At 36.4% G+C, this 10,563-nt stretch overlaps 1 protein-coding gene across 1 annotated transcript; it reads right to left on the reverse strand.

The window, feature by feature from the left end:
- Positions 1-6,114: 6,114 nt before the first annotated feature.
- Positions 6,115-7,873, reverse strand: LOC127841827 (DDRGK domain-containing protein 1-like). Its single transcript, XM_052370951.1, has 2 exons — positions 7,720-7,873; positions 6,115-7,024 (listed from the first exon to the last, which is right to left on the reverse strand). The coding sequence occupies exons 1-2, from the start codon at positions 7,771-7,773 to the stop codon at positions 6,764-6,766; spliced, it is 315 nt and encodes a 104-aa protein (XP_052226911.1). The 5' UTR covers positions 7,774-7,873; the 3' UTR covers positions 6,115-6,763.
- Between the last annotated feature and the right edge of the window lie 2,690 nt (positions 7,874-10,563).

Here is a 10,563-nt window from a genome sequence, read left to right on the forward strand (position 1 = left end):
CGTGGTTGGACGACTCTATTTTCGACAGTGAGATCCAGATCGAAAATTACAACATCATACAAAAAGATAGAAATAGACATGGCGGCGGAGTGTGTTTTTATATACGGAGTGATTTAGCTTTTAATCCCAGAGAAGATCTTTTACACGATGAACTTGAAGCTACTTGGTGTGAAATTTTACTTCCAATGACGAAACCCATTTTGTGTGGAATCATATACAGACCTCCAAACCAGACAAACTTTTACAATGTTCTAGAAACTGTGTGTACAAGTACTTCACATTTTACCTCCTTAGAATGTATAATTTTAGGTGATTTTAACACTGATGTATCCAAGTGTAACAAAAAGTGTAATCTTTATACTAGTCTTGGAATTTTTATGAATATGCTTCATTTTAAACAATTAATTACTGATTTTACAAGAATTTGTGACATTACATCTACAATAATTGATTTGATTCTAGTTTCTGACACTGATAAGATTATACAGTCTGGTGTGATAAATACATGCATAAGTGATCATTTATTGACATATTGTACTAGGAAAGTTAGTATACATTTTATAGGCTTACATAATACTGTCAAAATGCGTTCTTTAAAAAATTATACTAAAGAAGATTTTGAGAATACTTTGTTAAATGCAGATTGGAGCTCAGTGATGTTATGTGATAATGTTTCAAATGCTTGGGTATCATTTAAATCCATATTTTTGTCAGCTATTGATAACATAGCTCCTGTCAAACAGGTTAGAGTTAAGCAGCGTACTGAGCCATGGATAACACAAGAAATCTTCCAGAGTATTAACGAACGTGATAAATCTTTTCATGTATACAAAAAAGACAGGTCTATTGTAAACTTACAGAATTTCAGAAATTTGAGAAATAAAACTCAGTATATGATACACAAGGCAAAACAGGATTTTTTAAAAGATAAATTAGAAGAAAACAAGTCTGATTCTAAGTCTCTCTGGAATACACTAGAGAATCTTGGTATACCTTCCAAAAAGTCTAAATCATCCTCTTGTTCTAACATTAGCTTGAAATTGGATGATAGTGATGAAATATGTTTTGATAAGAAAAAGGTATCAGAGAATTTTAATATTTTTCTTATACAACAGTTGCATCTAAACTGGTTGAGAAGTTGCCAAAGGCTATTTATAGGTATGGAAGAAATTTTGTGTTTAGCTTTTACTCACAGAAAGGTATAAGTCACAACAATTTCTCTTTTTCAGTTATGTCTGAGAATCAAATTTTGAAATATTTAAATAATCTGAGTGTTAATAAATCTACTGGGTTGGACGGTATTCCATGTAAGTTTGTTAGAGATAGTGCTACTATTATAAAATGTCCACTTACTCATATCATTAATTTGTCTTTAATCCAAAGGGTAGTTCCTGATGACTTGAAATCAGCAAGAGTTGTCCCCCTTTTTAAGAAAAATGATAAATGTGATGTTGGCAATTATCGCCCTGTGTCCATACTCAGTATCATATCTAAGGTTTTTGAAAGGGTTGTTTATGACCAAATTGAATCCTATCTCAATGAAAAAGAAATATTATACAAGTTTCAGTCTGGTTTCAGAAAAAGATTTTCAACTGATACTTGTCTCATTCACTTGTCATAGTATATTAAATTTGAAATGGATAAAGGTCACTATATAGGCATGGTATTACTGGACCTACAGAAAGCGTTCGATACTGTTGATCATTCTACCCTTTTTATGAAACTTGAAGCCTTAGGCCTTAGTCAAGGTATTCTGCGTTGGTTCAGGTCATATTTATCTGATAGGCAACAACTTGTTGATGTGTCTGGTATCTTCTCACAGCCTTGTATGATTACATGTGGTGTCCCACAAGGGTCCATACTCGGTCCCCTTTTGTTTTTAATTTATATTAATGACATGCGCAGTGGTCAAAAACAAATTGTTACTATATGCGGATGATTCTGTTATTTTGGTTTCTGGGACAAATAGGTCAACTATTGAAAAAGAATTGGCAGAAGATCTTGAAACTGTTAGCCATTGGTTAGTTGATAATAAATTGTCTCTGCATCTTGGTAAAACTGAATCAATCATATTTGGGTCTAAGCAGAAACTTGAAAAATAAGGATCTTCATATTACATGTAATGGCCAGGTTATTAATTCAACTTCATCAGTAAAATATTTAGGTGCCACCCTTGATCAACATTTAACCGGTGAATTCATGGTTACTTCAATCATCAAAAAGGCAAATGCCAGGTTAAAATTTATGTACAGAAAACAAGCATTTCTTACAGTCCACACTAAAAGACTTTTTTGGTTTCTTCACTTATCCAGTGCCACTTTGACTATGCGTGTTCTTTCTGGTTTCATGGATTAAATAAATATTGGAAGGATAAGCTCCAGATCACCCAAAACAAATTGGTCAGATTTGTTCTCAATCTAGAACCCAGGTCTCATATCAGCAACCAACATTTTGTTTCTTTAAACTGGTTGCCGGTTTCCAAAAGAGTGGAACAAATTACACTATGTCATGTATTCAAAATTAAGCATGGTCTTTCTCCAAGCTACATGAGTCAAAACTTTAACTAAGGATTCTGTTCATTCTTATAGAACTAGGTCTAGTGAACATGGGTCATTTGTGCCTCCAAAGGTTAAAAGTTTTGGGATTAAGTCGTTTGCTTACCTAGAATGTAAGTTATGGAACATGTTACCTCCACATATAAGGAGTATTCCCACTTTCGATACTTTTAAAGGAGCGGTTAAGAACCACTTTTTAGAATGATGATTATTGTCCTATTTATTCATGTTTTGTTTTCAACTCCTAACTAGTCCCAAGAGTAATGTGATATTATTTTATTTGTAACGTTGTGCTTTTAGTCTGAGATAGCTACATAGATCAGTTACTATAAGGTATTTCTTTTTTATCTTGTTACATTGTCATAATCAATTGAGCAACAGCATAGTTGAGTCATTTTTATAAATACCTTTGTTCTTTTATATTGTAATGATATTTTATTTTGTTTTCATGGTCCATGCCTCTCTATGTCAGACCACCATCAGTAGAAAGGACCACAATGGAAACAAGAGATTATCATCTCTTTTTTGTGTCATCCTTGATATTGATGCTTACTGACATGGTTCATCACACAGCATTTCATTAATAACATATTTTAAATGCTGTTAAATTTTAATGTATGTATGTGTTGTTGTTTTATGTTATAATGCTCATTATCGAAATAAATCTAAATCTAACTAGCTTGTTTGATCAGTCGTACATCACAGACTGTAGACCATTCGCCAAAACCGGTTGTCGTTCGGATTAAGTTCTTTGCGTTTCGGAACCACCAAAGGTGTAATACCAAGCGACTTTTATGCGATCGCTTATCTGTTGTTGGATGTCAATAGCATAAACGCGATACACACACTTGTCATCGAAGTCCATAGATCCCACCGACGACCCTTTCGTATTCTCGCGTTCAGCTTTCCGGTTATCTTCTGTGGGCAAAAACCGCGTAAGGACGTAAAATCTCAAGTCGTTCACCACAGGCGGTGAAACTGGAACAAACGTGCCGTTAGCGCCGTCAAATGTGGCGTTCAGCGTCAACAGACCAATGGGGACGCCATTGGTCTCCATGGCAACAATGTTACCATTTCCGGAAATAAGAAGCAAGAATTGGACATCGTCTCCAACCAACACCATATTAAACATGGGACGTAAATCTTGAAGGTTTATAACAGGGTATCGGGTACCATCCTGATCATAGTGAACCAGCTTGCTACCATCGGATCCAGTGACGTCACCGAATTTTTCCAGCAAGGGTAAAGACGGATAATGCAGAATCTTGTCTTTCCAGTGTAGCGAGCCATTGGTTGAATAAAGGCTTACGTATCCCTGATTCTCGCTGAATACGTCATTATTTAGACAAATTATGCTGGAGGAATCGGAAACGCAGCCGTACGGCTTTGGTAATGGCTAGAGTTTTAGGTCACTGACCCAGTTAATGGCCGCATCCAGCCCGGGCATATGCTGGTAAAACGAGAAAGAGCCGCTCGGTCGACATCCAAACATTGGACACCCGTTGATGAATAAAGATTCTGCGAATTGCACAATGCCGCCCAGTAGAAATCCGAGGCAAACAAAATATCTTTGTGACGTCATTCTTAGATACTTAAATTATCGTATATATTTGAAAACACCAGCGTAGATTGAAATAAATGAAACGATACTGACAACTCTTATTTAAAAACTTATTTAATCTACTTGAAAATGATAGAATGTTCCCTTTCATGTCACATATACGATTGTTATCTCGTTATCTATGAATGATACAATTGCTATATTGGTAGCTTAACAGGGACATCTCTCGCTGTTATGTCAACAGTATCATTCGAGTCTTGTTATGGAAAAACGGGGTTTAATGCATGCGCGTAACGTTGCGTCCAAGATTAGCCCGAGCAGTCCACATAGGCTAATAACTGACGACACTTTCCGCTTAGCGGTATGCGGTATTTCGTTTAAAGGGGTTATCTTCTTTGCGGAAATCCAGTTTATTTGGTGTCTTCCCCTACTAGCCTGTGCGGACTGAACATACTACTCTGGGATTACACTTTACGCACATGCATTAAGACTCGTATGAATTTTCTCATTATTTGAATTGCCGAATTTGTACTAAAAGTCTCAGAACACGCCACATATAGTCACATAAATAATACTAATACATGTTGCGATCGAGCGAAACCAAACAGCAATATTATATACTATATTTATTATATGGCGTTTGAATGTTCAACGGTAAACCGATATACCAGTATATCGTTGCACCCACACAATGTGTGCCTAAAGGTATGATGAACAGAAAACAGGTTACTGCCCTATCGTTTCCTAAGATATCAGGTTCGACACAGTAGACAAGCCTCGCCGTTTTTATTATTCCCAGCCTCACCTGATATATGACACAATGATCGGACAGTAGCCTGTTATTTTCTATATCGTTGCACCCCTTTAAGATATAACAATCAGATCAGGATCGGTTTTCACCAACGTAAGTATACATATAAACAATATTTTTTCAACTGTAATGTACCGAAAGTACATGAAAGTCAAGTCTAGCACGGAAGTAAACACACATTACTATGTAATTCTTGGTTTAGAAATATATGATACGGATTAAAAGCACCATTTTTCCTGACCCTGTGATGCAAACTGTGAATTATTTAGAGTCTTAGACTACGGTGTACTTTAATCTTGAGTATAATAATGGGTTTGGTGATTATGGGTCCCATTTTCGACAAGTCAAAATTATCCACATTGAAAATTTCAACCAAGACGATTTTTGCAATTGATTTGAAAGTGCAGAAATTGTAAAGAGTGCAAAAACGTGTTGTTGTTTCTATTTATATGCTTGCCTTTATACCGCCCATGTGGGTTCAGGAAGGGAGAGGGCATTTGCTGCTTATATGCACATGCTGGGATAAAACGTACCGTAAATTAATGAGCCGCACTCTGGGAAAATGGGGCTTAAACAAGCGCGTAAGTTGTCGTTATAGATTAGCTTGCGCAGTCTGCATGGGCTTATCAGAGATGAATTGTTTTTGTTTTTATGGTATTTTTCGTTAAAAAGAAGTATCTTTTAGCTACAAATCCAGTTAAGGCGTAAAATGTCCACCAACATTATCCTGTGCGGACTGCACAGACTGATCTGGAATAGCACATGCATTAAGCCTTGATTTCCAAGAGCGCGGCCCTTATGTTGCATTATGGTCCTAATCATGTGCAATGTGGTACATATAGAAACAGGATCAGTCCGGATCCAAATGGAAAGTCAAATTAAAAGAGAGTTCAGTAAACAAAAACATTTATTAAGGCTATTTTTGTCTATAATGTTTTAATTAAGTACTCAGAAACTTATGTTTTTTAAGCTTGTTCCAATAATGTGTTGAAATTAGACAAAACAAGTTGGAACTCGTACACTCCTTGATACTATTAAAACCTTGCATCTGTAACTTCATTTTTTTTAAAACGTGCTTGTTTCATTAACACCTTTGTCAAACTGTTTAGTATAATAGATACAATCATAAACAATACCAGTGTGTGCTTAAATGTGTTAATTATATAAAAGATATGATGATAAACATGTTTTCCTTTATGTCCGTTTTTAGTCTCTTTTTTTAAACCATCAGAATTAAAATGTCACAAGTATCACACAAACATGGTTGACGTATACTAGCTAATGCTTTGTTTACAAAAAAATTAACATGCTAAAAGACGAAATGCGTCACTAGTATCACACAAACATATTGGTGACGGACTAGATAATGGATAAACATAGTGTTTTTCTCTAAAAGTCACGTATTACATTATATGTTATGATATATGTTTAACTGAAATTTTATGTTATGATTTATGTTTAACTGAAACTTTGTGCACAAGTTCTTCTTCTTTTGTTTTAACCTTTTCCAACTTATAAGCAAAGTGAAAACAGCTATGCGCAAACAGCATAAAACCAGAACAGCCTGCGAGAAACTCGCAGTCTGTTCAGGTTTTATGCTGTTTGATGCTCATCAGTATCCAAGGGCTGAAAATGAAGCCTTTAAAACCTGAATCTAGTAAGACAGGTATTTAATTAAATGTAACTTTCTAAGTGACTACAAATGCGCCAAAATACGCATCTAAGTGGTAAAGGATTAAGCCCCACGACTGCATCCAAACTGACCCCATCTGCACCACCCTGTTCTCTATCTAGTCCCGACCCTCTCCAGCAAAACAAATCATGAGCACTCCTTGCTCATTCAGTCACTTCTATCATATCTATATCAGCATCCCCAACAATTAGTTTCTTGCGAATATCCGTATTATCCGGGTTCAAGTTAATAAGCAGGTTGCTCGATTCTGCAAGTTCCCGGATGGACACACGGCCATTCTGTTTGATAAACTTTGCAACCGACTCGAGTTCTTCCACGGTGATGTAGATAAATTTGCCTCTATCATCAATCACACCAGTGAGTTGTCCCTCTTTTTGAAGGTCTTGAATCCTGTCAATGCAGTCCTGTAATACACAAATAACAAGGTGCAAAACAGTTGTTTGTTTTCGATAACCATACCAACCCTATTCTTGTTAGTTTTACATACTTTAACTTTTTTTTGTTTTCAAAGTTGAGTTTTCGATCACATTCTTAATTCACTAAAATGACTATTAAACTTTCTTTTTTTTAATTAATACAACAGGTAAATTAAATTTAAATTAAATAAAATAACTAAAAGAAAAAAAGTTGAAGAAAACTTTGGATGCTTTCAGCATGTCATAGTATAATTCTTATTAAACTGGTAATCATTAAAAGTTGGCAACAAGAAAAGGTTTAGGTGACCTTCCTACCTTACATAAAAATGGAAAGTATTTTTGTGTTGAAGGTGTGTGCAAAGCCTTCTGTATGGTTATCAATTGTCTTAAATTTGAGAAATACTTAAACCCTTTCCCCATCAGAAGTTAAGGGCAAATTACTTTTGCAACTAGCATAATACCACAACAGACTGCGAGTTAAACTCGCAGTCTGTTCAGGTTTTATGCTGTTTGGTGCTCACCAGTATCTCAAAATAGGAAATCAAACCTTGAGAACTTGTTTCTAGTAAAGATTTTAAATTTAATTAGATTTTCTAAGGGACTACAAACGCATCAAAGTGGGCTAATAATAGGTTAAGGGTTAAGTAAAAACAGGTGTGTAAAATTGTAAGTGTGCTACAAACCTGGGTCCTGATTTTGAAATGAGTTGCCAGCTCCTCAAGCATCACAACTTTCATTTCCTGTAAAGAAACATTACAGAATCACATGAGTATCGCTGTGGGTAAAGGAGGCTCAATGTATGCACGTTATATGCTGTCACAGACTAGCCTGTTCAGTCGGCACAGGCTTATCAGGGACGTCACTTTCAACTTCAATGGTATTTTTAGTTTAAAGAAATTATCTTCTAAGTGTCGTCCCTGATTAACCTGTGCCTACTGCAAAGCCTAATCTGGATGAAACTTTAAGCATGCATTACCGGTAAGCCCATTTTTCTCAATGCAAGACCCCAATTTTTGTGTAATTGAGGGGAAGATCTAAAGTGAAAAACCAGGCTGCTTCCCCCTGCTGCCCTTTTGGTGCAAACCTTTTCTTACTTTTATCTTTACATCTTTCCCTTAAGACTGTTCAATACAAGTAAACAAAAATTATGAAGTTTTATACAGTTAAATAAAGATTAAATGAATGGCATCAAAAACTGTTCTAAGAAACGTCATTTCATGTGTTCAAATAAGAACTTCCGTAGATTTAGAAAATTAGTAGAAATATCATAAGATCGCTTTGGTCGCCATTCCACCCTGCCCGTACCATTTGTAATCCTAGATATGTCCCTATGTATTGGCAATTTTCATTAGAGCAATGCTCCATGTTTTAACATAAAATACTTGGACGGAAACTAGATATTCTCTTAACACTTATATGTAATCTTAACAAGAAGTAGAGACTAAGCAATGGTGTGAAAATGTCATAAAAGAATCATTTTCTAACCCTAAATATGAGTTGCGTTCTGAGAAAACTGGGCATAATGCTTGTGCGTTAATTGTCATCCCAGATTAGTCTGTGCAGTTTGCACAGGCTAATCAGGGACGACACTTTCCGCTTTTATGACATTTTTCATTTAAATTAAGTCTTTTCTTAGCAAAAATCCAATTAAGCCGGAAAGTGTCGTCCCTGATTAGCCTGTGCAGACTGCACAGGCTAATCTGGGACGACACTTTACGCACATGCATTTTGCCCAGTCTTCTCAGAACACGACTGATATATACACATATGAGCCATGCTCTCTAAATACATATGCTTTATGCATACAGTAGACTCTCTGTAAATTGGACGGTCTCGGGACCGGCCTGATCGTCCGGTTTTCAGAGAGTTCCGGTTTACCAAGAGAAGGCATATTGCCGAAATATACATTAATGCATTGTGTAGAAAATCATATAGGAACAAGAGCACCGCCTTGCGGGTGCAGACCGCTCATCTATTTTTCTAAAAAAGGAGGGAAGTGTGGAGTGGAGAGGGGTGTATAGTGTGGGGGTGTGGTCATTTATTACATAATCTTCCAAAAATGCAAAAAAAATGCAAAAAAAATATTTATTTTTTTTTTGGGGGGGGGGATTCTTGGGTGGGATGGTTGGACAGTATTTCAAAAATAAAATGATAAAAATAAATACTTGTGTTTTTTAACCATGTTTGACAAAAAACAAGAGATGTGTTTTTCAGAAACACAATGCCCCTTATTGCGCCGCTTTTTTTTATTTTTACTTTTGACCTTGAAGGATGACCTTGACCTTGAACTTTCACCACTCAAAATGTGCAGCTTTATAAGAACGCCGCTTTAAAATAAAAAAAAATACCTTTGACATTGAAGGATGGTTTTGACCTTGAAGGATGACCTTGAACTTACACCACTCAAAATGTGCAGCTTCATGATAATGCCGCTTTCAATTATTTTTTTACCTTTGACCTTGAAGGATGACCTTGACATTGAAGAATGACCTTGACCTTAAACTTCCACCACTCAAAATGTGCAGCTTCATGAGATACACATGCATGCCAAATATTAAGTCGCTATCTTCAAAAGTGAAAAAGTTATGGCCAATGTTAAAGTTTTTTTCGGACGGACAGAAAGACTGGCTGATATACTGACGGACAGTTCAACTGCTATATGCCACCCTACCGGGGGCATAACAATTATTTTTTTGGGGTGGGGGATGGGGGGGTATAGTGTGAGGGTGTGGTGGTCATTCATTAGATGATCTTTTATTAAAAAAAAAATAATGGGGGGGATTGAGGGCTGACGACAAACAAGTAGTCTTGGCGTATGACGGGGTTCTCCTCTGTACTTTCCACTCGATCATGTTCCACAATGCTGTGTCTGTGTATAACAGATACATGGATTGTTACCTTCGTTCGTTGAAAGTAAGTTGTCTGCAGCTCGTGTTTTTCAGAACACGTGTAGTTCTCGCTTAAGTCATGAATACACACGCATGCTTCTTTAGTAAGGTTATCTGTTATGACGCGAAACTGTTCGTGTTGCCATTTTGCTGTATGTTGATGTAACGGGAATGCTTGTAACAGCTGTTTCAGATGCTTCGTCATTTCTGAATGTGATGTTTCTTTTTTCACAAGATGTAATTTTCTTAGATGATTTCCTCCTTTCCCTTTGATGTGACAGTATTCAAATTTTTCCCATTTCACACCACACACACTTTTAGATTCACCAGTTTCTTCTGGCATAAATTCAATTAACTGTTCACCACAGGCAGCAGGGTCACGCTTGAGGCAGGTAAGTTTATGGTAGCCCCCTGTATCTTCCTCACACAGACTCTCATTACACATGGTGGTCACACTCTCATCAACTCGAAACCTGTCCTGAAATTCAACTTTCTCAGCAAGAAGTGTCTATATTTTATAAAACTCCTGAAGACAGTCTTAATCTCTGTATGGTAACGGCAGCAACAGGTTTCTCTATCACTTTGCCTGACACCGTGGGCGAAGTAAGGCTTGCAACGTTCAAATGTCTACAACGACGT

The sequence above is a fragment of the Dreissena polymorpha genome, chromosome 8 (assembly GCF_020536995.1).
Source record: "Dreissena polymorpha isolate Duluth1 chromosome 8, UMN_Dpol_1.0, whole genome shotgun sequence".
In the NCBI taxonomy this organism is placed as follows: domain Eukaryota; kingdom Metazoa; phylum Mollusca; class Bivalvia; order Myida; family Dreissenidae; genus Dreissena; species Dreissena polymorpha.

Bases quoted from the DNA above. Each gene is read 5' to 3' on its own strand.
- LOC127841827 (XM_052370951.1), bottom strand. From the start codon at position 7,773: ATGAAAGTTGTGATGCTTGAGGAGCTGGCAACTCATTTCAAAATCAGG. The intron at 7,025-7,719 runs GTTTGTAGCACA...TGTGTATTACAG, and splicing joins ATTTCAAAATCAGGACCCAG to GACTGCATTGACAGGATTCA.